The following is a 27,128-nucleotide window of genomic DNA, read 5'->3' on the forward strand; positions in this document are numbered from 1 at the left end:
AGTTTTGAGTGCGCACGTATACAGCACCATCGCACTAGAAACGATGAATACTTTCGAGCCTCCGGCGATTCGTACTCGGGACGCCATCGAAGACATCTGGGGACCTCGGACGCCGTTCAAGGACGAATGGCCGACGAGGGTGGATTCCGCCTGCGATGAGGAGCCGGAGACATGGGTTCAAAGCGCGTGCATCTTGTGCAGCAACGGATGTGGGCTCGACATTGGCGTCAAGGACGGAAAGGTGGTCGGAGTACGGGGCAGGGCAACCGACCGCGTCAATAAGGGCCGTCTTGGCCCAAAGGGCCTGACAGGGTAGGGCACTCCGGTCTTCTTCTCCATTCAGAAGCCTGTCAGCAGGCCAATCGCTGAGACAAACTAGGTGGAAGGCCATGCACAGCGAGGACCGCATAACATATCCCATGGTGCGCAAGAACGGCCGTCTGGAGCGCGTTTCATGGGACGAGGCCATGGACCTCATCGTTGCCAAGTCCAAGGAGCTGCAGAAACACCTCACCAATCACAGCATCGCCTTCTACACCAGTGGTCAGCTCTTTCTGGAAGAATACTATGCCCTGGCCATGGTGGGAAAGGCGGGGCTTCACACGCTCCACATGTAAGAACACAATCACGCACCCGTGGATGGTGGTGGTGGTTAGCTGATGCGGCATCATGGCATGTCGTTGCAGGGATGGAAACACACGACTCTGTACCGCTACTGCGGCCGCGGCGATGCGGGAGTCGTTCGGCTGTGATGGTCAACCGGGCTCCTATAGCGACATCGATTACACCGACTGCCTGTTCATGGTAGGGCACAACGTGGCAGCCACGCAAACTGTGCTGTGGGCGAGAATCCTGGACCGCCTCGAGGGACCACTTCCGCCCAAGCTCATCGTCGTGGACCCGAGACTGTCCGAGACGGCTCGCAAGGCAACTGTGCACCTGGCTCCGCGGGCGGGCACCAACTTGGCCCTGCTGAATGGCATCCAGCACCTCATGTTCAAGAACAGATGGATCAACGAGGACTATGTATCAGCTCATGTTTTCGGTCGGGACGACCTGGAAAAGGTGGTAGCCAAGTATGACCCCGAGACGGTCGAACGCATCACGGGGGTTCCGGCCATGCAGCTGGAAGAGGCAGCTCGGATCATTGGCACGTCCAAGAGCCTGGTCTCGACCGCCCTGCAGGGTGTGTACCAGTCAAACCAAGCGTGCGCCAGCGCGTGCCAGATCAACAACATCAACCTCTTGCGCGGAATGATTGGCAAGCCCGGCTGCGGCGTCCTTCAGATGAACGGTCAGCCGACGGCCCAGAACAACCGGGAAGCGGGCTGCAACGGCGAGTTTCCCGGCTTCCGCAACCACCAGAACCCGACTCACATGCAAGAGCTGGCGACGCTGTGGAACATCGACCCCATCCAAGTCCCGCACTGGAACGAGCCGACCCACGTCGAGAACCAGCTCAGCTATATCGAGAGCGGCTCCATCCGCATGTTCTGGATCAGCTGCACGAACCCCCTTGTCAGCCTACCGGACCTGCCCCGCGTGCGGAGGCTGCTGACGCAGCCCGGCTTGTTTGTTGTCTGCCAGGACATTTACATGACGGAAACAGCCGCCATCGCTGATGTCATTCTGCCCGCCGCCCAATGGGGAGAAAAGACGGGTACCTTCACCAACGCGGACCGCACCGTGCACATCTCGCACAAGGCGGTGGAGCCGCCCGGCGAGTGCCGGTCTGACCTGGACATTTTCCTCGACTACGCCAAGCGGATGGGATTCAAGGACAAGGACGGCAACGACCTGCTCCCCTGGAGGACGCCTGAGGAGGTGTTCGAGGCGTGGAAGAAGGTGTCGGCCGGTAGGCCGTGCGACTACATGGGGCTGACCTACGAGCGCCTGACGGGCGGGTCAGGAATTCAGTGGCCGTGCAACGACAAAAACCCGCACGGCACGGAGAGGTTGTATTCTGACGGCATCTTCCCAACCGGAATCGATGACTGCGAAAGCTTTGGCCACGACCCTGAGACTGGGGCGTCCTATACAAGGTCCGAGTACCAGTCTATGAACCCGGCCGGGCGCGCCATCCTCAAATCATGCCACTACTCCCCGCCGCCAGAGGAACCAAACGATGAGTTTCCGCTCCGGCTCTCCACGGGGCGAAAGGTACACCACTTCCATACGAGGACCAAGACGGGGCGCACCGCGCTGCAGAAAGCGTGCCCTGAACCGGAGGTTACGGTCTCGGAAAAGGACGCCGCAAGCGTTGGGGTCTGTGACGGCGAGGTGGTGATTGTGCGGTCTAGGCGCGGCGCGGTAGAATTGAAGTGCCGCGTAGGCGGCATCGCTGAGGGCCATGTGTTCATGCCTTTCCACTTTGGATATTGGGACTCTACCGACGGCCGGGCTCGAGCAGCCAACGAGCTCACCTTCAGTAAGTATTCGCGCTCCCAGACCGTCTCTTTCCCTAGCCTGCTAGCATGTGAACCCTCTTACTGATCCGTCCTAGCCCGGTGGGACCCCATCTCCAAGCAGCCCTACTTCAAATCAGGCACAGTCCGCATCGAGAAGGTCCCATCTTCACCATCCTCAAGCAGTAACAACAACTCCACGCTCCCCAACAGCCCGCACATCCGCGAGCAGCAGTCAGCCGCAGTCTGCCAAGCGGGCACTAAATCCGCGTCCGACACCACGAGCGCCGCCGACCTAGCCGCCCACCGCGAGCGCAAGCTGGAGCTCTGGCTGGGCGAGACGTACGAGACGATGGTCCAGCTGCAGGAGCTCTACGCCACGCTGCTCCCGTCGCTGGTGCGCAACCCGGAGGTCGAGGGCGGCCTGCGCGTGTTGCACCGCATCGGCGAGGAAATGCGCTCGGCGCTGCACCCGCACGTGCAGCGCTACCACGGCGGCGGGCGCATCTCGTCGCGAGGGCGGGCGCACGTGCTGCGCGACGCGCTGTTTCCAAGGGAGGAAGCCGAGGCCGGGCCGTCGTCAGGGAGTGAGAGCCTCCGTAGCCCGGTCGAGGTGCTTGAGACGCTGCAGGCGCTGCAGGTGTATCTGAGCCATCTGCTTGCGTCGCTGACGGCGCTGCAGCCCGCGGCGCAGGCTCTTTGGGACGAGGAGTTTGTCGAGGCTGTGGGCAAGGGGCTCAAGGCGGTGGGACGCATGCAGAGCTGGGTCGGGCAGCAGATCAACGTGCGCAGTTCGCAGACACTGTTGGTGCCAGTTACGACGGAGTGAGGAGGGGAGTGAAGGTATGGATGGGTCGGGGCCCTGGCTTCGACTCAGGGGCTGGGGTTGGGTATTCAGGAGTCAAGTCCTTTCATGGGAAATGAGAATTACAACATGAAGTGCTGGGCAACTGTGACTGGTGTCGTCTAGTACCCCCTAGCTTACATCACTGTACACCGATATGCAGGTTATTCACTCGCACTCATTGTAGGAGCTTCCGTTATCATAGTGTTCCAGTAAGGTCGAGATGCCAAATTTAGCTGGTAGTGATGAGACTAACGGGGAAAATGGAGAAGCTCAAAACAGTTATGTCATCATTACGTGTTGAGATTCGAACAAACTTGGATTCCCAACCACGGAAAACAAGGCGGCTTAGGCGGGTAAAGTGCAAGTGCCATCATATCTCCGGATGCCCTATCCGTATTACATACCAAACCGGACGAATCATACCTTAGCTTTACTCAAGATGGATTTGCTTGCCCAGCTGCAAGCATCTATCAAAGTCTAACCAGTACATGGCACCCTTATGCAACGTACTCCAAGATATTATCGTTCCCGCATCGACTTGACCCGGACAGAAGGCGGTGCATTACTTCAACATGACGATTTCATACACGGCGGCGCTTGCCAAAGTGCTGGAAGCAGCCCAGTGGCAACGACGCAGCCGCCAGGAGTGGAAAGCAAATGTCCCGCTGCAGGACGCCATCGGGGGTACCGCGGCACAGGACGTCCTGAGCCCCAAATCGATCCCGGAGCATGATACCTCGGCCATGGATGGGTATGCCATCCGGTCTCAGGCCACGGTAACCGCATCGCCCAATTCGCCCGTCATGTTCTTGGTTACAGGTACCATCGCCGCGGGCGACGACCCCTGTGTGGCCCGTACCGCAGGAGCACACGTCGAATATGACCGGGACGGCGGGTTGCAGACTTGTGTCGAGATTATGACGGGTGCCATATTTCCTGACGAATACGACGCTTGTGTCAAAGTGGAAGACACTGTCCCAGTGTTTGAACCGACAAGGCGGCGCGGCGCCCACATTCTTGTCACAAGGCCTGTGCCACCAAACGCCAACAGGCGATCCGCTGGAAGCGACATCCTCAAAGGAGACGTCGTCGTTGAGAAAGGGGACACAATCCAGCTGTCGCACATGCTGCCGCTGGCCTCGCTGGGGCTGGGCGCGATTCCGCTGGAGCGGAAACCGCGCGTGGGCATCTGGTCTACCGGTAACGAGATGGTGAACGGCAACGGGAGCACCCGCGACGCCAACGGGCCGTACCTTACTGCAGCTGTGCGATATATGGGATTGCCGGCTCATTTCCTCGGCGTCCTGGACGATGAACCGGCCAGCCTTCGCCGCCATGTTGAGATGGCGGCGGCTTCTGGGCAATACGACGTTCTTTTGACAAGCGGCGGCGTGTCCAAGGGCCGATTCGACCACGTCAGAGCTGCGGTGGATGAGATGGGGGGCGAAGCCGTCTTCCACGGCCTGTCCATACGCCCCGGGCACCCTGTGCTGTTTGCCATGCTACCTGGCAAAGGAGGAAAGACTGCGTTTTTCGGCCTTCCCGGAAATCCCGGGGCGGCTGCGGCATGCTTTAGGTTCCTGACGGTCCCTTATCTGAGGGAGTTTCAGGGGCAAGCAAGGGAGCTGCCGGTGCTAGCTAAATTGCTCCGGCGGCCCGGCACGTCCGGGGAGAAGCACAGCTGTAGCGCGAACCAGGACACAGACTGTTTCCGGCACGGCATCTTATCCACATCCGCCGCCGGCCAGTTGATGGTCGAGGCCAGTGCGGAGCAGAGCCCTTCCAAGTTGAGTCCCTTCAAAGCCGCCAACTGTTGGATCCATTTCCGGCCGGAGTCCTCAGCAACAATCCCCGGACCCGGCGGGTCGGGCCTCGTGGAGTGTTACCCCGCCTCGCCGACTGGCGGTGTCCTCCTGTCGCCGAATCTGTGCAACTAGCGCAGGACTCTCGCTCACAGCCTGGCTCCTAACCCCCAATGTGTGCTCACCAAGTCCCCTCCTTTACCCCCCTTCCGCCGCTCCACACCCGCAGAACTGCCTCCCACTCTTCCCTGGTATTCACCCCGACTAGCTCCCTCCCTAGCGCACCACACCTTCCCCTTCCCTCCCCATCGTTCCACCTAACCCCATCAATGGGAATAACCCTCCCTCCAACCTCCCTTACAACCCCCGCCGGCCCGACGCCCTTCCCCTCCCTCTTCCGCTCACCAGTCAGGGCCGACATTCTCGCCAAGGCCTGTGGTCCCCAAACAGCAACGAGCGGCTCCAAGAACCCGTCGCCGTTCCGAAAGCACGTCACCGGCGGCTGGTACTGCTCGCACAGATGCTGCAGGAGGCTTGGTGTGAGAAAGGGGTGATCACAGGGGATGGTGAACCAGGTCGTCGAGGGGAAGAAGCAGTGGGCTGTTAGCAGGCCTGTCGCGGGGCCGGCGGAACGGGAGGGGGAGGGGTTGGCCGGTAGGTCCCGGAGGATCAGAACTTGGGGTTTCGCGCCTGAGTCGCGTGGAGGTGAGGACGCGGGTAGTGATGTGGGCGGTTGGCTGGATTGCCCCAGCGGTGCGGATGTGTTGGTGGTCGTGGCGGTTGCTGCGGTATTGTTAGCCACGGGGAGGGAGCGGAGAAAGTCATCTAGAATGGAGTCTTGGGCGAGGGAGATGTAAATAGCCGGGGCGTTTGGGCAGGCCGCGGCGAGGAGGTCGAGCTGGTGCTGGTACAGCGGCCGGCCGTCAGGCATGGGAAGGAGGTGTTTAGGCGACTGCATGCGCGTTGACCTGCCGCCGGCAAGGATTAACGGGGTCAGGGTCATTGTAGCTGTTTGCTTGACTGAAGGGACTTTGGGGCTGTCTACACGTCTCCAATCGGCGTGTTCCGAGTCCGAACATGAACTTGTGTTGTAGCGTTGACACGAACTGCTGAAAATTTCCCAGCCGCGAAATGAAGCAAGACAGCGCGTGACGTCATCGTTATTAAATGCCTGACAGTCTGTCGATCCATGCCTCGTTGTTACAACGGCTCTCCGAGCGGTAACCTTCGCTCAGAGTCCCTTCGGGAGCCCAAGTATAAGGTAAGTAATCCACAGCTGGGATGATTGCAGGTGGGCAGCCGATGGTATCTTTGCCCGGGAACTGAAGAAACCGGAAATAAGTGAACAGTGGTTAACGCAGAGAGGAAATTTTCCGTAGAGCCCATATGCTGTTGAGCGGCCCAGGACATCAACTCGTTGCCGTTCTGATACGCGGATTGCAAACGGCTTACCGCAGACCTGGGCAAACTGCCGCCATGTTGGATTGCAGATTTCGCCCACGTTTCAGTAACCATCCGTGCCCAACCACTGTCCAGATGAGATCATGGGAGCGGAGAAGGATTGAGAAACACACCAGGTATATTCTCATCTGACTTGGAAATGACATGACTCAAATCACTGCCCAACATGATGGATGTCGGTCTCCCTGCTCCTCTTGTCGCCGACCGGGCTTCTTCCCACCACCAAACAGCTTAGGTACCGATCATCCTTCATTCATCAATAGTAGAAACCAGTGTAGGCGGGCCTCGATACAGCGGTAGACACCGTGTGACTTATCATGGTGGTTCCCGGCACCGGGTTGTAGTACTGTCGGGGGTTGACAGGTTGGGTCCAATGGGGCCGGCAGTAATTGTTTCATCGATGTTGACTGAAGAAAGAGCTGATGCCCTCCGGGCCAAGATCGGTGACGCCATACTGCCGGGTCCGGGACAGTATAACCGGGTCGGATAGAACAATCTCGTGCTGGTAGATGCCGCCCTGAAGGTCGCACAGGACAAAGTTGCCTCCCGAGACATGGTAGCTGAAGTCTACATGAAGATCAGCCATCAGGAAATCAAGGATACATAAGCAAGGGCGGAGCAAGCCGTTGCGGATGGTTAGACTCACGGCTCAATGCCTGCATGACCCTTGCCCATGCCCTCGAATCGTCGTTCCAGCCGGAATTGCTGTTGAACTTCTGGTAGTTCTGGATGAACGGTTCGCAAAGCACCTTTTTTCCAGCCCAATCATCAGAACAGTCTTCATCGAACGTCCAGACGGAGGGCACATTGATCATGACGGCTTTATCCACAATGGCCAATTGGTTGAATCGATTGACGATCTCCAATGCTTTGTCGACAGCCTTGATGTCGAGAGTGAAGTAGTCCCCGTCGAAGACTGCCCCCGTCTTGAACCACTTCACAACACAAGCCTGGCCTGCACGGCTACCGCTGGTGTATTTTCCCTTGGCGACCCAGCGGAAGGCACCCGAAGCAAATGGGTTTCTGAGGTCATAGTTGGGGATCAGAGCTTTATTGGCGTCATTGTAACGGCCGCTGTCAGATGGCTGCGCCGCTGGTAAGTCCGAGTGATGCCCGTGAACGCAACCCGCACATCTGGAATTGCCTTGGCCTTTCGACCACTGGTTGGCCGTATAGGATGTTTGGGGCAGATTGCGCCCGCAATCGGCGCAAACACGGCCCATACTGTGAGGGACAGGGAACTGCGAAGAAGCCGAAGTCAGTACTCAACGGTGTTACTCTTGGCCTGAGAGATTTGGGATGGTATTCGAGCGTACTGGATGGATTTCCGAGCCGAGTAGAATGTAAATGCAGTGTTTCAGAAGTCGAGTGTTGCGGCGGAGAAATTTGGTAGCAGATGGCAGAAGCACCAGTACGCTGTGATTTTTTGACTGGTTGGGCCCCGGCAGACACGGCGCCCAAGGCTAACGCTTATTTGCTTTTGAATTTTCTTTTGAGACTGGTCTGAGGCTTGCAGGTCGAACAGACCTGTAGAAAAACGGATAAATGACTTACCCAGTAAGACGCGTCATTGATGTGGCACACCGCGAGCGTTGTGGTGATGGAGGAAACAAAAGTCAGGGTTTGGGGCTATGTAGCTAGCTATTGCGGGCTGAAGCCCAAGACCGTCCCGTGCTCTTTGTCAACACCGCACATCCGTAAGTTGTATGTCCAAACTTGAAACAAGGAGTGTCCTGTTCCGGCCCGCCGTTAAGAGAGTCGCCAGCTACCAAGGTACTGTAAAGATAGCTTATCGTTGATTCAATGGCCGGTGTGAGTGTGCCGTGCTTAACCGACAGTTCAAGTCAGGTATTTTGTCCTCATGAAAGCATGTTCACTACAAATACCTGGAGAAGCATGAAGTTCTCCGATACCCCAACATGGCCAATCCATTGTCCCCGGGCAACTCTCCGCTTTTGAAAACTTGTACTGTTTGTGGTTGTCACTGACCAGTACGTGCGCATGTTCGTCCCAGTCGTGTTGCTCTCATCTAAATCAGCACAGCTTTTGATTTATTATGTCAACATTTCTTGCAGAGCGCTCAAGTATTGACCATTGACAGTACGGACGTACTGTTGGAAAGTCTCGGTACCCTGAAACGCTTGTTGCTGGGACTCATGGAACTTGGAACTCGGAAGCTGAGTTGCCGATGCTCTACTGTTGAGGAGCAACAGGGGCTGGGAACATAATTACAGTATTTAACAGGATCAGGGCGATGGCCACCACTGCAAAAAGGAGGATGGAGGAACCTTTTAAGAAAAAATACATTTCTTGGTGCTCTGGAGCACCCAACCCACTGTCGTGACCTCTCGTCGGTGTAACGCCGTGGTATCGTGGCTGTTGGTCTTCCAACAGGTACACTCAGGATAAGGGAGCGATTTTCTGTCTCAGCTCTTCAGGGATTCTTGTCCAAGCCGATCTGGACCGTTGTCACCGCAACGTAGCGCCAAGATGGAATGGCCGACGTTAGCCGTGATTGGCACAAGGACGTCATCCCGCACCGACATACACCACTGCAATTAAGCTTACGCAGTTATCTGCCCTCCTCTCTCCGCTTTATGTCACGGGATTATGCTTAATAACCCCGACGGTCGTGATTCAAAATGCCTGCGAGATTGACTTCAGCCTTCAACCCCTCCGCTGCCTTGCGCAATTGCCAACTCGCCGCACGACTGGCATTTTCGACCGAGGCCAACACCGGGCCTTTGATTCGGGTAACAGACCTGCCCGCGCCCAGCTCGGGTCACATCCGCATCCTTGAGCTCAACCGCCCAGCAGCCCGCAATGCCATCTCACGCGCACTGCTGTCATCCCTACGTGACAAGATCGACGCCATCCACGCGCAGTACGACGCCGCAACAGGCGAGGAGCTTCCGACGCCCTCATGGAACAAGAGATTCGGTGGCATTGCAGGCGACGACCAGAAGGGCCCAACGCGCGCCCTGATCCTGGCCTCGGCAGTTGACACGTCCTTTTGCGCGGGCGCAGATCTCAAAGAGCGCAAGACCTTTACTCAGGACGAGTACGTCTCTCCCTGAGCTTCCCACACCGCAACTAACCATTCCCTCTGCGCAGGACCGCCGCGTTCCTCCTCAACCTCCGCACAACCTTCACCGCCCTCTCAACCCTCCCGATTCCCACAATTTCAGCCATCTCCTCCCTCGCTCTCGGCGGAGGCCTTGAGCTGGCGCTAGCCACCCACTTCCGCGTGCTCTCGTCCAACGCTGTCGTCGGGCTGCCGGAAACCCGGCTGGGCATTATCCCCGGCGCAGGCGGCACCTACCGGTTGCCCGCATTGATCGGCATCCCGCGCGCTCGGGACCTCATACTCACGGGCCGGCGCGTGTCGGCGCCCGAGGCATATTTCTTGGGGATTGCGGACAGGTTGGTCGAGGTTGCGCCCGAGAGCGAAGAACAAGCGAAAGAGTGGGAGGCGATGGAGGACAAGGAGCGGGAGAAGATGGTGCTGGACCTGGCGAGGCGGTCAGCGCTGAGCGAGGCGATCAGGTTGGCAAGTGAGATCTGCGAGGGTGGGCCTGTGGCGGTCAGGGCGGCGATTAAGGCGGTCGAGGAGCCGAGAGAGACGGTGGAGAATAGCATGTATGAGCGAGTGGTCAGGACAGAGGATCGGGACGAGGCGCTGAAGGCGTTTGCGGAGAAGAGGAAACCTGTTTTTAAGGGGCGGTAATGATCGAGTTGGTAGGGGATATCAGTAATTGAGGGATTCAGGCGTCAGGTCCCGTCGGCTTGGAGTGACGGTGGAAGTGGGAAGAATCTTCTGAATGCGCCACTCCCCCGCGTAGCAACCCTCCCTTGGGCTTTGCAGCCGGCTACCTCTCTTCGACCGGCGAAGAGGGTTAGCCGGTGAGCTCTTGCTGGTCGTTTCTGCTGCACCAAGTCTCCTTCATTTTTCCGTTTGGTCACCCAAGTGATTTTGCGCGTCAATTTTACTGTGACCTCTTCTGCCCCCTTACAGATCATCCAGATCTCACTCAGGCTCGGATAACGCCAACATCAAACATGGATGCTCGCTGTGACATTCCGGCGTCTTGTTTCATGGTCTTTCCACACAGTTCCGCCGCTCGGTGCCACAGCGGACGGAATGTGATACGATTTCGCTCACTCCCACAGTCTGACTCTTAGATACAACACAGCTACCGGGATTCCAAACATGGCCATGAACAGGAAGGCCATCACTTTCCTCGGCTTCAAAAACACAATTCTTGCATAGTTACTCGTGCTGATCGTCTCTGCTGCGCTTGGTAAAAGCCCATGTTTGTGTATCCCTCATAAATCCGCTAACTCCTCGTTACGCTCAAAAACAGGCACTTACTACTCCATCGCCATTCCAGGGAGCATATCAAACCCTAAAGCGTGCGTCAGCTTCTATCATACTGACGTAAATACCAGTGGCCCTGGGGAGATGGCTCACATCCATCAACTTCCTCCTTCACCTTCTTGGCGATCTGACACCTGTTGGCACTCTCGATATTCTGCGTCTTCTGGTTACCACAGTCGGCGGCAAAGCAGCCGTTGGGCACGTCCATGGCCCGCTGGAGGGCGTCGCCCTTCCAGCCAAAGATGTAGTCGCCATGCTGACCGAAGCCGGTTGTGTCGCCGGTGCTGAGGACAAACGGCTGGCCCGTGGCCGGCCAGAGGGCCCTATCGTTGAACGCCGTCGTGTCCCACACAATTTCGAGCATGAGTTGCGGGATTTTGACCGGGTGGGAGGCCGGACAGTCCCCGGTTGAGAGGAATGTCGATGGCCCGCTGACCGGGTAGGCCACATGGTCCTTGTGGTTGGGGCTGTCGAGGTTCTTGCCGTCCCAGCAGGTTGGGTAAAGGATATTTGAACGGATGCCTCCTGGGCACGGCTGGGGAGGGAACCCCTCGAAGTCTCGCCGGCTGTCGGTGCAGGGAGCAAGGTCGTCTCCGCCAAAGTTGGGGCCGCTGAAGCAGCGGAAACAGCTTTGCGATTTGTACAGCGGCGTGCGGCGTGCGACATCACCCACGAACATGCGGAAGCCCTGCGGGGTTGGGTTAGGCACTGATGGGAACAACGAGCGCACGGGGACCAAGGGAAAGCGAGACATACAGGTTTGAAGGCAGTCACCTTCCACTTGCCGGGGGATATGTAGTAGACGGTGACTCCGCCATTTGTCTGCGTGGTAAACCTGTCGTTGAACAGGAAGCGGTTAGGGATCTGCGGCACGCGCTTGTGGCTTCCGTTCGGGGCTCTGAAGTAGAGATTGGCTGTCCAGTAGTTGCTGAAGTCATCGGCCGGACCACAAGTGGTGCATGTCGCCACCTGCGCGATGTCTGTTGTCGGCATGGTGACGTTGAAGGCATTGCCTCCGACAACCTGGTGCATGTGGGAGGTTGGCATCCTGCCCGGCTCGACGAGAGGGTCGAGGCGCTCAATCGTGATCTGGGAGCATCCAAATCGAAGGTGGTTCAGCCCATTCATGAATCCCTGGGCGTCGGCCAGGGCCACAAAGAGGAGTGCCGACCAGAACATGGAGTGCGACGGTAAGACTGACAGCTATGCAAAGATACTCAGAGTGTCAAGGTAGGCAATGTGGATGTGGATAAGGTAGGGAAGGGGTATCCGAGAGGGCAGTTGAGCAGTCCGAAGGTCTTAAGTAGCGAGCACTGGCGCCCGTAGGGTCGGTCATACTGGCAATCTGATCGACTACCACGCCGCACCACACACCTCAGGAAAATATACAAGTCCAATATGGGTGTGCTGAATCGTTGACACGACGATGACACGCTTCCAGGCGATAGCCGGGACTTCAAGATTGTAGAGAACCCATCGAGGCCATGTGCAAGTTCTGATGGAGGAATCAATATCTCGGCAGACACCCGATTGGATGGTGGCTGGCCGGCAGAAGCACAGGAATTGGGCATCTAATATCGTGCGTTATCCAATCGGCAGAACTACATTGCTCACAGAAGCTGTTCAATCAATCCAGGTCTGTAGCCGGGTTACCCTTTGGATCATCTGTGCCCTTGGCAACCTTAAACTGATGTCTCCGAAGGGAGCTCGCGGATCCTGACATCCTGGAAGAAGCTCTGAGTACCATAAGGTACCTTACTTATGGTAGGATGGACAGCGTTCCCGAGACTTTGAGTCGTACGAGTATGACGGATGAGGTGACGGGAAAAGTCATCTGGCGGACGGTAACCTGGTCCGTACGCACTCTTCATGAAGAAGATGGAAGGGCGGCAGGGAGGGGGGATGGGGGCCCGCTCATGGCCAACGATCTATAGCAGCATTGATTTCTGTCCTTGGATCATGTCATGTTCGGATCTGAACACTGAAGTTTATCGGCTTACATCCTTCCATCTGATTGGTGATCGACTGGATGTGCACATTATATGTTAAAAGTACAATGCCTAACATTCCGTGTCAGCCTGGCAAGCAGCTCAACTTGGTTTAATACTTTGCTTTCCATGGCTTAAGTTGTGCCCAGGTGAGCAACAGAAGGCAGCCATGAACAGGAACTTGGTGTCATCTGCGGTTCCCGGTGGGAATCAAAGAGTCTCTTACCGCAACTGAGGCTTATCTGAGGCATCAGGCTGCCTCGATAAAACGGGGTCCAGGGTGGCAAGACGAATCATCTCAGAGGCTTCCATCCAGGTTGCAAATTAAAAGAGGCCATTGCACCCGACATCTCAACCTGGAACCTGGGGTGGAACCTGCAGTTTCGAACTGTCACCAGTTTCGGCGTCCTTTGTCTCTTCCTGTCCCCTATTCGGTCGTTCGAGCACCTGCTGCTTCGACTTCATGACGCCTTCTCCATCAGGTCGGTGCGCGTTGATGCCTAAATCCGATACCTTAGTTCGGAACGGTGTCGGTTAATAGACAGCTGCCAGGAAGCTGATGGGAACTGTCATGGAAGGGGACCTTTCTGGCGAGGAAGGAAAAGCCTCTATGCTACGTTGCTTTAGCAGCTTGTCCGCGAATCTCCTGGCTGGTGCCTGATTGCTGGCATATGAGACGGGGGAAAAGCGCACCTCGATCCTCATGCAGTTTCACCGTATGACTTTGCCACCACATCCCGTTCCCAGGTTTGACTTCTTGACCTTGATTCCTTTCTTCCTGAAATTCTGCTTTCGCTTCTCCCATAACACGCTCAGTTCGACCAATTCTGTTCTGCTTGTTCGACCAATTTCTTCCAGAACCACGGCACGCAGGCTTGGATCTGCATCCACCGATTTCAAGGTTCTCACATTTCATCTCCCAGACACCATCTCGGAAACTCTGAAAATGGGTCGATGGGGTCACTGTAAGTCAGGATCACGTTGGTGTTCCTCTAGGACAGTAAGGCATGTACTTAGAAACTGATTAACGTCTTCACAGGTCTCTGTGAAGGCGATACCGATGCTGATGCTGCATGGTCTCTGTCCGTGGAGATCGCCGGATGAAGTTGTACCTGACCGCGACGTGCTGAAATTTCTTCGGTTACGTCACACTCCATCCCAAGGAACACAACGAAGCTGGGGACACGGAGGCTTCGGCAGGTCTTCGCCAGAGACTCGATGCTGGTTTTGGCGACGAGCTCTTCCGGAAGCCGTGCAACTTCGTGATATCAGCCGAGGATGACTGGACGAGAAACGAGCGCAAATATGAGGTGATCTTCCTAAGCACGCTCATCATGTCAACCCGCGCGAGGATCAGCGACGACGACTTTCAACATCTTCATCAGCTTGCTTGTGAGGTTGTCTCCCATGAAAACCATGTCCTCCCCATCGGCGATAGAGGTTTCCGCGGCCCTGGAAGAAGCAGTTGTTCTTGTTGCGCGCGACAATTATCGACCCGGAACGCCTCGCAAATTCAATGAGCCTAGTTTTCACGCCTGTGGGAAGTCGAGGCAAGACACTGACAAGGTCCTCTTGAAGTGCAGTGGATGCATCAAGGCAGAGAGGCCTGGTTTTGCGACAAGGTAGGTCATCGAGCCGCTATCTACGGGATTATCATTGTGCTCACTCACTCTTCTGCAGGATTGTCAGCGGAGCCTCTAGAGTGTCCACAAGAAGAACTGTGGTCCCCGAAAGTTGAACAGTGGTCCCTTCAACTTGCTGAATGTCTAGCATATTGGACGGAGGTATCGCAATGGGAAGCATCATTCCCGGCTTGACGCGATGCGGCCGAGAGCCTTTCCATCATGCTGACCAGGTCTGAAGTTTAGGGGATTTTGGCGGATGAAAGTTCAGGCATCTGCCTCAGCTCGATCGAAGTCAGCATTCTCGTGTTGTTGTCTTGGCCCATGAATCTTGCTTTTGCTATCATAAGGTTTCCAGGTGGTGGAAACTGCATCGATTAGTTGGGTCATGATCACTTTTGTCTCTTTGCTCAGTAAGGCCCACGGAACTCTGCCGCAATCTCAACTTTATTTCGCCACCAGCCCGTTCTTCAGTTGATCCGTGCCTGACAACCACCGTTTCCACAACCGAGTCGCATGCAACAGGCGACTTATTTGCGACTTGACGGTTGCAAGGCCACTGTGTCGTTCTTCGGTGGCTTGAGTACGGTCCAAAGTTCATCGACCATGGATGCCAGAAGCTTCCGTTGCGATGCTGGCCCCCTTGTTCTTCTTTACCTCTTCTTTTCTATTACAGTCCTACGTGCTCAAGGCGGCTTGAAGCTTCCAAGAAGTATCTGGGGGTAGCCATCAAAAATCCCACTCATCCAACCACTTCTGCATTAACTTCCCGCTCACAGCACCCATATTAGCCATGGTTGGACTCGAAATTACTCCCTTCTCGGTTGCAAACCCCCAACGCCCCTTTCCTCCGTCAGCCTTCAATCCCTCGAAGAAGTCCAACAACTTGAGCGCAGGGAATAGTTCGGCTTCCTCCGCCCCGTTGTTGACACCGACTGCTCTCAGTTCATTCAACCACTCGTCAAATTCGACTACACCCAGCTGTTGTCCCGACTCAGAGTCAGAGTAATGCTGCTGTACGACCGCAGCCAACTCGTTCCACGGCCTAACCTGGGGATTGACGACGTTGAAGCATCTCAGCGTGCCCGACTCCGACGTTCCCTGAGCACTCAGCGGGACGAAATCAACGATCACCTTGGCGGCAATGTCCAGGGGCACCCAGACAATACCATCATTTGCAGGGCCGAGGGACCGCGGTATTTTGCCGAGAGACTTGGAGGTCTTAACGAGCGAGGGCACCCACTCTGCCGCTTCTGTCAGCCATTGCTAATGGGCGTGTACTGGCGCAGGCTTACCGTGTCGGTTCCAGAGCCCCTTCCCTTCCGCGGTCCCAGCAAGCTGGCCAACCCGCAAGATCGTGGCACCGATCAAACCCTGCCTTGCTGCTCTCTCAAGGATACAGCTCGCAACATGCTTCGACTCGCCGTACCCTTGTTTGGCAGGCAAGCTGTTATCAGGATCAAACTCCTCCGGGACCATGACAACCTCCTCTGCCTCGTCGTCACCCCGACGCACCGCGGGGAAGTTTAGAACGCTTGCGACAGACGATACAAACGCAATATGTGCCTGGCGTGGCGACGAAGCTGCAAAGTCGACGCACCGCTTGGTACCTGCGATGACACCCTCGAAGCTTTCCAGGCTACTGTTGAAGTTGACCGGCCAGGCGTTGGAGATGATCATATCGACATTCCGCCCCAGCTCGGCGTAGGCGTCGGGCTCGAGACCAAAGTTCTCTTGGTGTGTCTCTCCGTGGAGGAATCGGACCCTGGGGTGGGCGTTGAAGTCGATGGTCCCAAGACCGCGGTCCGAGAAGCTTTGCGTCTGTCTCTCGGCCGCATCGGCAGAACGGTTGAGACAATACACACGATCGACTTCAGGATTGCTGAGTAATTCGTGCAGGAGATGAGTCCCGAGAGCGCCGGTTGACCCGACGAGTAGTACTGTTTGGCCTGACAAGACGGTGGGTATGTCGCTGATGTACTTTCTGGGAACAAACTTGGAGTACCGGTGGATCATGGCCGACATCTTCTCTTCGCGGGACACGTTGTTGCCTGCGCTGTCGTTGGCCTGTCCGTTGGTCACTGCGCGGAAGAGAGAATCGATGCTCGGGTTCTCGTACACCATCCGTGTGGTACAAATGACGTGGGACGAGCCCAGGATTTGGAGCAGCTGTAGGACTTGAAGCGAGTCCATGCCGAAATCAAAGATGTTCGAGTCGTCGGCGAGGTGCTCGGCCTGAGCCCCAAGGACAGATTTCACCGCCGAGCGGATCGCAACCTTGACTTGGCTGCTGCCCAGCTCCCCGTTCACCTGAACGCCGTTTGTGAGGAACTGCTGCTTGTCATACAAGCCCTTGAGCTCCTCTTCATACAACCGATACGTAGCATGTCGCATGACGGATCCTTTGGCGGTGCGCTTGAACGGTTTCTCTGGCGACGCCAACATCACCATTGACCGCCACACCCGCGCATGGGCTGGAGACTGCATGTTTGCTTCCTCCACGGTCGGCCAGAGCTCATCGATAAATGCTTCCGCTCCAGCCTTGGCTCGTTCGGGGTACGCCTCGATGAGCAGCCCGGCCTGGAAATGCCCGGCCCCAACCACCAGCACGCCGCTGACCCACGGATGCCCCTCGACGGTCTTCTCGAACGACACAGGGTTCAACTTCTCGCCGTTGCTCAATACCAGGATGTCGTCGACCCGTCCAACGTATTTCCATAAAGCAGGCTTGGTCGGATGCCGCTCAAACAGGTCATTGGTGCGCCATTCGTCGAGACCGGGAAAGTTATGAAACACTGTCTGAAAGTCGTTATCGGGTTGACGACGGATCACTAGCTCTGCGAGCTGATCGTCTCCGGCAGGCTCCATCACGATACCCACGTTGGGATTCCACTCGTGGTGGTCCCAGTCGGCTTGGTCGGCCGCGACGAGGTTCGGGATGAGCCATGCTTCTGTGCTCCCAATCCCGTTGTACAGGTTGGTGAGTTTGGAGATCTCTTCGCCGCATGAGCGCGCCAGGGGAGCGCCTCCGTACACCACCGTATTCAATGTCGAGAGGGCCTTCAGTCCGCCAGGCAGTTTGCAGAGGTCTTCGAGGATTGAGGGAGGGCAGACTACTCCCGTCGGCTTGGTCTTGGCTATTGCCTCCATCACCAGCTCTGCAGTTGGCGGTTTCCCGAAAGGCAACAGCACCAGTGGTCGCTGGTAATGGACGGTGCGGACGAGAAGCATGATGCCGAAGATGTGAAAGAACGGGAGCGTTGAGATCATGAGCTCCGTGAGATACAATTCGTCGATTATGTTTCGGCGGCCCTCAGGTGCCGGCAGCGAGGTAAGCTTAGCGCCGACTCGCAAGACGCCGGCTTTGACGTAAATGGGTTTTGGTAGGCCTGTCGTGCCGCTCGAGTGGAGGATCGCGACGGTTTCATCGTCTTGCATATGGCCATCGGCCAGGCTCTCGTAATGCGTGGTGTCTGGAGCGGTGAGAAGGTCATGCAGCCCAGGCAGCTGAGAGACCTTCAACCCAGGGGTCTCCTCCACCAGCTCCGTGACCATGCTCCTGAGCTCGGCGGTGAAAGCGAGCTTGCTGCACCTTGTATTCTTCAGGAGAGAGACGTTGCCCTCGCGCGAGTTTCGTGGTGACAACAACAGGGCCTACACGAGCGTCAGACAACGGCCCCGGAAGGTTGGAATGCAGGCCAGACGCGGGACATGCCTACCTTGTACCCACACTTGAGTGCCGCCATGAGAACGACGGCATACCGGATGTCGTTTCCCCCGATAAAGGCCACCGGTTCGTCAACGGCTCCTGGGCCCAGTTCGTTTTCCATCTGACGGGCCACAAAGTCAACAGCCCTCCTGAGCTGCGGCCAAGCGATGTCCTGCCATGTGAGCTCCCCTTTTTCGGATAACAGGTTGGCCTTGACCCAAACTCCCTGAGGAGTGTGGGCGGCAAGGCCGTCAACGAGGGCTGCTGGAGACAGCATCTCGGACGCTTCGATGTGAGACCCTGTTCGTATCTGGTCAAAGGTAGAGAGAATAATGATGAAACGGGAAGAACCATAAGATGCCCAGGTGGAGTCCGAGAACTTCCAGGACAAGCAATGGACTTATGTTGGGATGGCATGAGTAGCACGCAATGCGAGGTTTTCTCGGATACTCTCGTATTTTCGTGAGCTCCCTCTCGTTGGGTCAACTTCTCGCCAAGCACGTATGTTTCAGCTGCTGCGAGGTTGATGCCCAGCTGCTGAGAAGATGAGGAGCCAATGACCAACGGATGAATATGGAATATTATCGCCTGATTCGCTTCGACTTCGGAGTAGCAGTCGAAAAAAGTGCAAACGGAACCGATAACAGCCAGCAGAACACAGCGCTGCGGATGTATGTCTCAGCCCAGAACGTTCCAAACCACAGCCACACAAGCAGAACAAATCCGCATCCTTCAACGTACAGTTCAGCTGCTGAGCTGCAGTGAATCTAGCACCATTCGGGTAACTGGGCGGGGGTACTATTGCCTGCCAAGCGGGCACACGGAGAGCCGACGTGTACTCGTTGAAGTTCCATGCAGTTGAGTTCTATCCACTTGAACAGGAGTGAATTTCGCATTCAGCGGTATATTGCACTAGCAAGAGAAAAACTTCATGAGACGTGGCGGCGTCCCAGTGAAGCAAGTTCACTTTGTCACCAATTTACAGTTCCATCACTGAGCTGCGAGGCCGCCGGCTCAACCCTGGCTCTGGCAGCCGCAGCGCATGCATGGTACTGTACGGAACTACCTCATTCGAACTAACAAACTTGAATCCATCTATCTCCGTCCGAGGCTCGGAGATGCTTGCCATTCCGATATACCCTTGGCCTAGCATTGGGTATCTCGAGAGGGCCCGAAGCGCTCATGCGTGAGCAGACGCGGTCAAATACATATTGTTTTCTTCTCTTAAAATCTTTTCTCTAAACAAAGAGGTTCTGTCTCCGCCGCCATATCAAAGAAGCCGGCAGGCTGGGTACGTATGAACTGTTTATAACCCTCGGAATCCTGATCTTTCGTCTTGTCTCGCCATCCTCGCATGGCCAATCAACTAGCAAAACCATGTCCACAAAACAACAACTAGAGCACACATCAGAACCTGGTCCTGAAACCCGCTATGAGACCAAAAAGGCTATAGACCTGCAGCGCGCCAACCAAGACGCCACAGCCGCTCAAATCGCCTACTTCCGCGCCATCCCCTGGTGCGCCACCCTCCTTTCCTCTCCCCCGGGCCATGCGAGACTCATCATCGCCCAGCCCGTCACGCGCCGCTTGAGGACCACACCCGAACACGCCCTTATATGCCGCATGCTAAACACCCCCGGCGCCATACCCGCTTACATCCTCTTTTACACCGCCCCGCCCACACCAGACTCCATCATCTGCGAGTTGAGTGCGCTCGTCGCCCTAGGGCCCATGCTCAACGGCTGGGCGGGAGTGTGCCACGGAGGGGTGGTCGCTATGTTGCTGGACGACATGATGGGGCAGGTGGTGGTGCTGAACAACGAGAGGGGGTTGTTGGGGGTGGACGGAGGACCGATGGTGACGAGTCGGCTGGAGACGAGGTTTCTGAAACCGGTGCGGACGGGCATGGCGCAGAGCGCGAATGTCGTCCTGGTTACGGGACGGTTGGTGAAGGTCGAGGGAAGGAAGTACCTGCTCGAGGCAGAGGTCAGAGGGGAAGATGGGGAGGTTTTGGCGAGGGGAGAGTCGGTTTTCGTTGCATTGAGGTGGAAGTTATGATCACTGCGTGCTTGTGGGATGGTTATAGATGGTTATAGACGGGGGTATACATAGACGGTGCTAGACTAGAGTTGTTCCATAGTTACTGCGGTATAGCAAATTATTATTATTATTCCTACACCGCTGTGCCCTAGGGCGTGCCGGGTGAAAAACCATATCGACAATCAAGGAACCGATCAGTGTATGATCCTGCAAATACGAAGTGAGAAGGCCTCTTGGCCTTCGAAGGAAAGGGATATCAGACTGCGAGCTCCAGCTCCAGCCTCCTGGCCAGACTGTACATCGGCAGTTTCCCCGAGTCCATCAGCCAGTCCAGGATCCTCTCCGTTAGCCGTGCAGCTTTGGGGCTGATTCCCTGTAGGACAGAATAAAAGTCCCTTCGCGTTCTGACCTCGGCTCTCTCCCTTCTTCGAGTCAACGGTGGGCCCAAGCACCACATCACAAGGTGTTCGACAGTCTCTCGCCCCTCTCCACACTCGCATATAGGCGTCAGAACCTCTGGGACTCTCCTTTCAAATAAGAAAGCCCAAAGGCCTATGGCCCCGGTTCGAATCTGAATCAACAGTCCTTCACTGTTATCATCTAATTCCGGTCGTGTTTGGTGGCACCGTGGCGTATCTGGCGATGTCCGAGAGCGTCTGCCCAACACTCACATAACCGCACGTGCTCTGGAAACATGCTGACATGCTTGTAAAGGTTTTCAAGGTCTATCCTGTCCGGGCGTCTCAGCTAATTCGTATTGTTCGTAATGCTCTCAGGGCGGTGTGTGTTACATGTAGCGGAGCGCCATGGAGCAGAGAGGGAGACGAGGCAAGAGAAATCGAACGGGCTTCGGACACATGCAGGAGTCGTTACTATGAGGTAGTGGCATAGTTTCTTCTAGCAGACGGAGAATTTCCTAGCTCTTATGTAATGATTGCCCGGTATGCAAAGTCGCGAAGCAGCGTCACCACGGCCAGTCTCGGCGTTCCATAACAGGCTTCTCCGACGCTGCAGGGGCATGTAAGACGGAATACCAACCAGGTACGTCCCGCTCACAGGATAAAAGGTGACTCATCGGAGTGTGTCCGATTTCCACTTCAGGATTCGCATATATTCGCCCTGGTCCAGCTCAACCGCACATGAGTATCCCATACACGCTTAAATTTTCTTGATATTGGTAAGGGAACTTAACCTTCACATATTTCTTGCCAACAAAACGACAAGGTGCCAACAATGGCTTCAACATTCACCCCAACCACGATGGTCCTCCAATCCCTCGCCTTCATCTCCGTCTGGCTCGCAACAACCCTCCTCGTCCGGCACCGCGGCCCTTCGACTGCCATCGCACCACACCTGGTTAAGTTCCACAACCGCTCTTACTCCCTCCTTTCCTTCCTCCTTCTCCTGCTCATCCTCTCCCCCTTCCCGCAACACGACACACCGGCCCGATATGTCTACCACCTCTCCAAGTTCTACGAATACCTCGACATCCTGAGCGTCACTGCCTCAGGTGGGGAGGTCCACCTGCACTTCGGCTTCCACCACCTCACGACACCGTGGCTGACGTTTGTGCGGGTGCTTCCCCATCACGGTAAGGTGTGTGAGGGGTGGAAGTGGTTTGCCGCGGCCAACGCGGCGCATCACGCCTTGATGTATGCTTATTTTGGGGGTTGGTCGGGGGTGAGGGAGGTGTTACTTTGGACGGGAGAGGCGCAGTTGGGCATTGGGATTGCGGCGGACGCGTGGGCTGTCTGGGGGCGATTGGCGAGGGGGGAGGGGGTGCAGGAGCTGTGGAGGTTTGCCATGTCGAGTGGATTGTTGGCGACGTATTGGGTTTTGCATACGAGGGAGATGAGGATGAGGGCGAGGGAGGAGGCGAAGCGTAGCAGGGAGGGCCAAAAGGAGGAGTGAGACGAAAGAAAAGGGGAATACTTCATATGGCGCGGCACAGGTAAGAAGTTCGCCCGTCAAATTGAGTCCAAGCAGCGGCAGTCTTCTGGCCGAGGCGTTCGCCCAGATCCGGCCTGACACCAGCTTCGACGGGGACTTCGCCCGGCATGCCGAAATGACCGGAACATCATACCGGGCGGTACCCAGGATTCGGAGCAACTTCAGGCTCACTCGCACTTCCAAGCTGCTGCTATGTAAATATTGAGATGTAGGGTATACTAAGGCGATGCAAGTACGCTGTAGCTCGCGGCTCGGATTGTTGTTGCAGTTGTCCGGGGTTGAACCCCCCCTTCCCCGGGGCCTGGCCCCGACTTGCTTCCCGGCCCACACCTGCTGTGAGTTGGTGGGGAGCGTCATTGGCTAGCCAGGCACGCCTGCTATCGTCGTTGCTTGCGACAAGCAGGAGGGCTACCTATGACATCATCGAACACCCCTCGTGGCCATCTCAGATGGGAATACTAAAAAGAACGGCAACCCAACTCAACCACTCCGAACTATTGCAATCCAATCCAGTACTTCAGAAAAATTCAGACAACCCCAAAATCTCTGAAGGAAACAGACCGCAGGAGCAAGGCATATCACAACCACATCAAAATCACAATGTCAGCACTCACATCAAGAATCGCCGCCCTCACCCGGTGCCTGGCAACCACCACCGCCACATCCAACCTCACCCGGGCCGCCTTCACGACGGCCACCCGCTACCAAAAATCCGCCGTCGAGTCCGCCAAGGACACGCTCAAAACCGTCGACCGCAAGGTCGCAGACAAGCTGGTAGACGGCATCGACATTGGAAGTCAGTACCAGCCTCCCCTCCTCCTTTCTACCCCCCTTTTCCCCAGAGCCCCTCTCAAATGGTCGAATTGAATGACGACCCCGAACCTAACTAGCTTGCTTACAACGACAACAGCCGCATACGCCAGCAAGGTTAAAGAAGCCGCCACCCAGACCACCGAGGGCAAGGCGTCCGCAGTCGCCAGCAAGATCAAGGAAGCCACCTCCGAGGTCAGCGCGGGCAAGGTCACGGGCAAGGCGGCCGAGTTGCGCGGCGAGGTGCAGGGCAAGGCAAGCGAGGTCGCGGGCGAGGCCAAGGGCAAGGCGAGTGAGTTGGCGGGTGAAGCCAAGGGCAAGACCAGCGAGATGATGGGCGAGGCCAAGGGGATGGCTGGGGAGGCGAAGGGGAAAGCGAAGGAGGTAAAGGGAACTGTGGAGGAGAAGATGTCTTGATGGTTCCTGCACCGGGAGCAGGACGCGGTTTGGAGGAAGAGGGGATCAGGTCTAAGGAGCTGAGAAAATGATACCAGTTGAGGAGTGTCAGGTGGTGGAGGAGCGTCAGGTGGATTATTTTGTCTCGGTGTACGGTACTGGTTTCAGGCATTGCCGACGCGGAAAAGCTGCCGGATTTGCATCGCTTACCAAGTCGAAAGCATGGGCCGTCAGAAGTGGATACGGGGTCACATCGGGTGGACAAATTGGACGTGGAACCTTGACATCGTCTCCCAACAACCAACGTCCAACCGCAACAGAGAATGTACCGACACCACGACCCCCCGACCTCGTGGACTTGCGAAGCCGGGCAGAACATTTGGTCAAAAATGCATTCAGCGCACTGCCGGAGCAGCCGCTCAACTGATGCCGGCAAACCCGACCCGCCGCCGTGGCAGCCAAAGCCAGGCCAAATTTGCTCTACCGCTCAGAATACAGAGCTGGATCAAGGATGGATCTCGCCTTGTGCTCCACCAAGTCGTGCGGAATCGCCATGTTCGGCGGTAGGGAATAATGACATAAGAAAAAAAGGGGGGGGAGATATCGCAGGGCCATGCCCCGGCTGCCGCAAAATCCTTCATTTTCCGCTCGTGATCGTGCTAGATACATCAGTAGACACTCGCTGGTATCCTGCAGCCTCGTTAGGGTTTTGGTCATCCAGGGATCGACGACCTCTAGTCAACGTCCTTGACGCGACAACCTCCTCCGGGCCATCGCCTCTCTCAGCAACCGTGACCCGGGAGGCGGGGTACGCCCTGCCAGGTGAGTCCGAGAATGTTCCGTATCCACTAGTTCAGCCCGCGGCGCAATCAGCTCCTGCGGCGTCCAAGTCCGCTTGGTGCCACCTTTCGAGGCGAGCTTCTAGCCCTTCTCGAAGAATACCCTCTTGGTCCCCCTCTCGCGCTCGTGCTCCAGCTGCTCCAGCTCGCGGTCGATCTCCATGATATCCATCAGCTCCTGCTCAATATCGCGGCCCTCAACCTCGACCTCGTCGTCGGGTTGGTCTGCTGCAGCAGCGAGATCGTTAATGAACATGAGACCCTGCTGGCTGGACGGAGCGGACTGCGTCTCTCCGACGGTCTCGGTCGACGGCAGAACGTCCAGGGGTTGGTCAAACGATCCTGCCGCTGTCACGGTCGGCCGCGGCCGGAACAAGCCGCCGCCCGTCTGGCCTGGGCGTTGCATCATGCCGAGGTTGAAGGAGAGGTTGGTCGACTTCTCCGGACGAGGGTAGGTTACGATGGCCCTGGCTGCGCGGAGCTCGGCACGGGGCTGTTTGCGGACGCCGAGGAGGCGGGTCGTGAGCGACGTGGCGTCCTCGCTCTCGTGAACAATGACCAGGCGGCTTTCGCCCTGAAGGAGAACCTCGATTGGGAGGCCCTCGGTGGGCTTCGGGCTGTTCTCCTTTGCTGGCGATGAGCCGTTTGTCCTCGCGGTTCGGTTGCGCTTGGGCAGGGCGGCTGCGCCGATACACCGCTCGCCGAAGAGACCAGTCCCAAGGTCGGTGAGACGAAGCATGCGGGTGGGCTGGGCGCCGCTCCAGAGGTTGACGCCGCCGCCGACTGCACGCCGGAGCTGGGAATCCCAAAACCGAGAAATCACTGGAATGACGGAGACAACGGGATCCGCACCGCCCAACCACAGCACAGCGCTCTCTTCCCCGGGTCCGGTTGCTTGGGGTGTGAGCCGAGCGACCACAATGCCACCACGTACGGCGGCCAATCTCTCCGGTCCGCTGGTGATGGCCGATACGATCGCGTCTCGTCTCGTGTGGGGCGTCATGGGGACAAATTCGCCCGCTGACCCCGGGGCCGGCAGCTTCTGCGTCGCAGGGTTCCGTAGTGGACTGGTTCCTTCAAGGTGGCCACACACACAAAAGGTCGTGATGGCTGACCCGCGGAGACCTGCATTCGCCTTGCTAAAGAGGCCGCCAGAGCCGCTCGAGGATGGGCTGGCACCGTCAATATCCCAAATGCCCCACTGACCGTCCGCAAGAAGGGTCAAAATGGCGCGGCCGTGAGCAATCCACTCAGCACCCACGATAGGTTTCCGGGCAGTTGACATTGAAGGTCCCCTGACAAACGGAGGGTAGAGCGATAACAGCCAGGAGCCCTGTGCGGGAAAGGGGCCCTCAGAAGCATCGTCGGAAGGAAGCGCTGCGGTAGCATAATCGTAGATGCGGACGGCATGCGCCGAGGTAACGGTAAGGAGTTGAGTAAGATGAGTCGGGTTGAAAGACATGGCGCTCAACGGGGAAGGGAGGTATTCCGTTTGGAACGGCTCGAGTCGGTTGATAGTTCCGGGTTTGGCGTCTAAGGCCACATCCCAGAGGCGCAACGTGCCGCTTGCCTCCCGGGAATGCGCGGCAACAATCGCTCGTGTAACAGAAGAGGCCTGCGCAACTGAGCGCTCCAGCGACCGACTCCGAGACCCAGCCCGTTGCTTCACCAACGTGAGGGCAAGACCGCCGCAAGGATGGCTCTGACCGGCGAGCAAGGTAAGTGTTTCTCCCCAGACACCTGTGCCTGCATTACCGGCCAATAAGCTCTTCCGCAGTTCTGGTCTCGCTTTGCTCTCGTGTGAAGGAGGAGTCAAGGGCAGTGTGACCACGTAGACGTCGGTAGTTGCGCAGGTGACAGCGAAGACCATCTTGGTTCTGAGAATGTTTGCGCCGTTCCACGCGGCATCTTCCGCAGCACACGACGGCATGGGTAGTACCGCGAGATTCAGAACGGCTGTTCCTAGTGCGAGATCAAGGGTCTGGACGATTTCGGGTACGGAGTCTTCGGCGGTCGTGTTGTCTTGAAACTCGGGCTTATTGTCGAAGGCAGAAGCGGATCCTGGAGCTTCATCGTCCGAGTCAATCACCATAACGGCGTCTTCGGAGGTTGCGCCATTGCGCTTGTCGCTGGTTGGTTGATTTAGGGGCTTCAGTCTTCTGCCGCCGCGCCAAACAACTGTGATGCCATTCTCGTGGCCGTAGATGAGGATGGTCGCTCCCTGAGACGACTGGACTGGGTATGTCTTGACATCGTGTATGCGGCGGTCAAGCGAGTATCTATCGTGTCACCCGAGATAGTCAGCCAGACGATCCATCTCAGGAATGGTGCAGCAGAGGGCTTACGTGTGCTGTGTATTTTGCGACGTGCGCCGCGTTCTAGGAGCAAGCTCCATGGCCGCAATGGCGGGGTGTGAGAAGACGATGCGGCAGCTCGCAGTCTCAGACTGTGGTCGCGTAGGAATCGGAATCACAGAATCAAATGCCGACGGTGGGCGCAGCTCGTACTGCCGTAAACTGAAGCTCAAATGGAGTAGCAAATTTGGCGGTTGCAATGATCCGGATTTGAGTTGGGAGGTCTGAACACGCAATGTAGAATTCGCAGGGTGCCCGACAACAACTGAACGTGAAGGAACGCGAACGAGGAGCTTGGGCCAGGCTAGAGACGCTATCCCGAATGAGTTTAGGCCACTAATTACCATGTGGTCCACCAATTACCCTGTGGTCCACCCACTAAGCTCCATTCAACGACTTTACGTCCAAGGACAGTCCGGAGCTTTCTTTTCCTCTGCAAGCTTGCTTCATGTTTGCGCTTGAAAAAGTTTCGATTTTAGCGTGTACTTGAATCAACGTACCATATCAAGAATGAAGCCGACAAGGTC

At 56.8% G+C, this 27,128-nt stretch overlaps 12 protein-coding genes across 12 annotated transcripts; 7 read left to right on the plus strand and 5 right to left on the minus strand.

The window, feature by feature from the left end:
• Nucleotides 1-43: 43 nt before the first annotated feature.
• N657DRAFT_576760 (uncharacterized protein) lies at nucleotides 44-3,234 on the plus strand (the record flags this gene model as incomplete). The annotated part of the gene is made up of 4 exons (XM_062789209.1): nucleotides 44-312; nucleotides 380-613; nucleotides 687-2,428; nucleotides 2,504-3,234. 4 exons carry the CDS (start codon nucleotides 44-46, stop codon nucleotides 3,232-3,234), a joined length of 2,976 nt encoding a protein of 991 aa, XP_062645790.1.
• A 735-nt stretch (nucleotides 3,235-3,969) lies between these two features.
• N657DRAFT_647539 (uncharacterized protein) lies at nucleotides 3,970-5,289 on the plus strand. Its single transcript, XM_062793335.1, has one exon. The coding sequence runs from the start codon at nucleotides 3,996-3,998 to the stop codon at nucleotides 5,187-5,189; it is 1,194 nt and encodes a 397-aa protein (XP_062645791.1). The 5' UTR covers nucleotides 3,970-3,995; the 3' UTR covers nucleotides 5,190-5,289.
• A 183-nt stretch (nucleotides 5,290-5,472) lies between these two features.
• Nucleotides 5,473-6,045, minus strand: N657DRAFT_560307 (uncharacterized protein; the record flags this gene model as incomplete). Its single annotated transcript, XM_062787978.1, has 1 exon — nucleotides 5,473-6,045. A coding segment is annotated over one exon (573 nt), but the record flags the coding sequence as incomplete, so codon positions are not given.
• A 570-nt stretch (nucleotides 6,046-6,615) lies between these two features.
• Nucleotides 6,616-8,196, minus strand: N657DRAFT_647542 (kinase-like protein). The gene is made up of 3 exons (XM_062793336.1): nucleotides 7,832-8,196; nucleotides 7,162-7,756; nucleotides 6,616-7,082 (listed from the first exon to the last, which is right to left on the minus strand). Exons 2-3 carry the CDS (start codon nucleotides 7,736-7,738, stop codon nucleotides 6,910-6,912), a joined length of 750 nt encoding a protein of 249 aa, XP_062645793.1. The 5' UTR covers nucleotides 7,739-7,756; nucleotides 7,832-8,196; the 3' UTR covers nucleotides 6,616-6,909.
• Nucleotides 8,197-9,094: 898 nt separating this feature from the next.
• N657DRAFT_647543 (ClpP/crotonase) lies at nucleotides 9,095-10,475 on the plus strand. Its single transcript, XM_062793337.1, has 2 exons — nucleotides 9,095-9,576; nucleotides 9,630-10,475. Exons 1-2 carry the CDS (start codon nucleotides 9,158-9,160, stop codon nucleotides 10,240-10,242), a joined length of 1,032 nt encoding a protein of 343 aa, XP_062645794.1. The 5' UTR covers nucleotides 9,095-9,157; the 3' UTR covers nucleotides 10,243-10,475.
• A 228-nt stretch (nucleotides 10,476-10,703) lies between these two features.
• N657DRAFT_622599 (uncharacterized protein) lies at nucleotides 10,704-12,328 on the minus strand. The gene is made up of 3 exons (XM_062790652.1): nucleotides 11,650-12,328; nucleotides 10,987-11,581; nucleotides 10,704-10,921 (listed from the first exon to the last, which is right to left on the minus strand). Exons 1-3 carry the CDS (start codon nucleotides 12,070-12,072, stop codon nucleotides 10,887-10,889), a joined length of 1,053 nt encoding a protein of 350 aa, XP_062645795.1. The 5' UTR covers nucleotides 12,073-12,328; the 3' UTR covers nucleotides 10,704-10,886.
• A 1,809-nt stretch (nucleotides 12,329-14,137) lies between these two features.
• On the plus strand, nucleotides 14,138-14,733 carry N657DRAFT_104422 (uncharacterized protein). Its single transcript, XM_062785743.1, has 2 exons — nucleotides 14,138-14,503; nucleotides 14,562-14,733. The coding sequence occupies exons 1-2, from the start codon at nucleotides 14,289-14,291 to the stop codon at nucleotides 14,617-14,619; spliced, it is 273 nt and encodes a 90-aa protein (XP_062645796.1). The 5' UTR covers nucleotides 14,138-14,288; the 3' UTR covers nucleotides 14,620-14,733.
• Nucleotides 14,734-14,842: 109 nt separating this feature from the next.
• N657DRAFT_647545 (acetyl-CoA synthetase-like protein) lies at nucleotides 14,843-18,838 on the minus strand. The gene is made up of 3 exons (XM_062793338.1): nucleotides 18,223-18,838; nucleotides 15,799-18,157; nucleotides 14,843-15,747 (listed from the first exon to the last, which is right to left on the minus strand). The coding sequence occupies exons 1-3, from the start codon at nucleotides 18,487-18,489 to the stop codon at nucleotides 15,233-15,235; spliced, it is 3,141 nt and encodes a 1,046-aa protein (XP_062645797.1). The 5' UTR covers nucleotides 18,490-18,838; the 3' UTR covers nucleotides 14,843-15,232.
• A 751-nt stretch (nucleotides 18,839-19,589) lies between these two features.
• Nucleotides 19,590-20,270, plus strand: N657DRAFT_657516 (uncharacterized protein; the record flags this gene model as incomplete). The annotated part of the gene is made up of 2 exons (XM_062794820.1): nucleotides 19,590-19,629; nucleotides 19,666-20,270. 2 exons carry the CDS (start codon nucleotides 19,590-19,592, stop codon nucleotides 20,268-20,270), a joined length of 645 nt encoding a protein of 214 aa, XP_062645798.1.
• A 1,089-nt stretch (nucleotides 20,271-21,359) lies between these two features.
• On the plus strand, nucleotides 21,360-22,440 carry N657DRAFT_647548 (uncharacterized protein). Its single transcript, XM_062793339.1, has one exon. It carries the CDS (start codon nucleotides 21,513-21,515, stop codon nucleotides 22,161-22,163), a length of 651 nt encoding a protein of 216 aa, XP_062645799.1. The 5' UTR covers nucleotides 21,360-21,512; the 3' UTR covers nucleotides 22,164-22,440.
• A 362-nt stretch (nucleotides 22,441-22,802) lies between these two features.
• N657DRAFT_682494 (uncharacterized protein) lies at nucleotides 22,803-23,429 on the plus strand (the record flags this gene model as incomplete). Its single annotated transcript, XM_062796486.1, has 2 exons — nucleotides 22,803-22,998; nucleotides 23,113-23,429. The coding sequence occupies 2 exons, from the start codon at nucleotides 22,803-22,805 to the stop codon at nucleotides 23,427-23,429; spliced, it is 513 nt and encodes a 170-aa protein (XP_062645800.1).
• A 629-nt stretch (nucleotides 23,430-24,058) lies between these two features.
• N657DRAFT_104445 (uncharacterized protein) lies at nucleotides 24,059-26,557 on the minus strand. Its single transcript, XM_062785744.1, has one exon. The coding sequence runs from the start codon at nucleotides 26,337-26,339 to the stop codon at nucleotides 24,330-24,332; it is 2,010 nt and encodes a 669-aa protein (XP_062645801.1). The 5' UTR covers nucleotides 26,340-26,557; the 3' UTR covers nucleotides 24,059-24,329.
• Nucleotides 26,558-27,128: the final 571 nt, after the last annotated feature.

This window comes from Parathielavia appendiculata (assembly GCF_033297405.1).
Source record: "Parathielavia appendiculata strain CBS 731.68 unplaced genomic scaffold N657scaffold_10, whole genome shotgun sequence".
Classification (NCBI taxonomy): domain Eukaryota; kingdom Fungi; phylum Ascomycota; class Sordariomycetes; order Sordariales; family Chaetomiaceae; genus Parathielavia; species Parathielavia appendiculata.

What these genes read in the sequence shown, in the direction of transcription:
- N657DRAFT_647548 (XM_062793339.1), top strand. Translation starts at nt 21,513, where the DNA reads ATGGTCCTCCAATCCCTCGCCTTCATCTCCGTCTGGCTCGCAACAACC.
- N657DRAFT_647542 (XM_062793336.1), bottom strand. Translation starts at nt 7,738, where the DNA reads ATGGGCCGTGTTTGCGCCGATTGCGGGCGCAATCTGCCCCAAACATCC. An exon ending in GGTCATGCAGGCATTGAGCC is followed by an intron (nt 7,083 to 7,161) that starts GTGAGTCTAACC and finishes ATCTTCATGTAG; the next exon opens with ACTTCAGCTACCATGTCTCG.
- N657DRAFT_647539 (XM_062793335.1), top strand. Translation starts at nt 3,996, where the DNA reads ATGGATGGGTATGCCATCCGGTCTCAGGCCACGGTAACCGCATCGCCC.
- N657DRAFT_647545 (XM_062793338.1), bottom strand. Translation starts at nt 18,489, where the DNA reads ATGCTGTCTCCAGCAGCCCTCGTTGACGGCCTTGCCGCCCACACTCCT. An exon ending in CACTCAAGTGTGGGTACAAG is followed by an intron (nt 18,158 to 18,222) that starts GTAGGCATGTCC and finishes ACGCTCGTGTAG; the next exon opens with GCCCTGTTGTTGTCACCACG. An exon ending in GGGGCTCTGGAACCGACACG is followed by an intron (nt 15,748 to 15,798) that starts GTAAGCCTGCGC and finishes CAGAAGCGGCAG; the next exon opens with AGTGGGTGCCCTCGCTCGTT.
- N657DRAFT_622599 (XM_062790652.1), bottom strand. Translation starts at nt 12,072, where the DNA reads ATGTTCTGGTCGGCACTCCTCTTTGTGGCCCTGGCCGACGCCCAGGGA. An exon ending in AGGTGACTGCCTTCAAACCT is followed by an intron (nt 11,582 to 11,649) that starts GTATGTCTCGCT and finishes CCAACCCCGCAG; the next exon opens with GGCTTCCGCATGTTCGTGGG. An exon ending in GAAGGAGGAAGTTGATGGAT is followed by an intron (nt 10,922 to 10,986) that starts GTGAGCCATCTC and finishes CGCACGCTTTAG; the next exon opens with GGTTTGATATGCTCCCTGGA.
- N657DRAFT_104422 (XM_062785743.1), top strand. Translation starts at nt 14,289, where the DNA reads ATGAAAACCATGTCCTCCCCATCGGCGATAGAGGTTTCCGCGGCCCTG. An exon ending in AGGCCTGGTTTTGCGACAAG is followed by an intron (nt 14,504 to 14,561) that starts GTAGGTCATCGA and finishes ACTCTTCTGCAG; the next exon opens with GATTGTCAGCGGAGCCTCTA.
- N657DRAFT_647543 (XM_062793337.1), top strand. Translation starts at nt 9,158, where the DNA reads ATGCCTGCGAGATTGACTTCAGCCTTCAACCCCTCCGCTGCCTTGCGC. An exon ending in AAGACCTTTACTCAGGACGA is followed by an intron (nt 9,577 to 9,629) that starts GTACGTCTCTCC and finishes CCCTCTGCGCAG; the next exon opens with GACCGCCGCGTTCCTCCTCA.
- N657DRAFT_104445 (XM_062785744.1), bottom strand. Translation starts at nt 26,339, where the DNA reads ATGGTGATTGACTCGGACGATGAAGCTCCAGGATCCGCTTCTGCCTTC.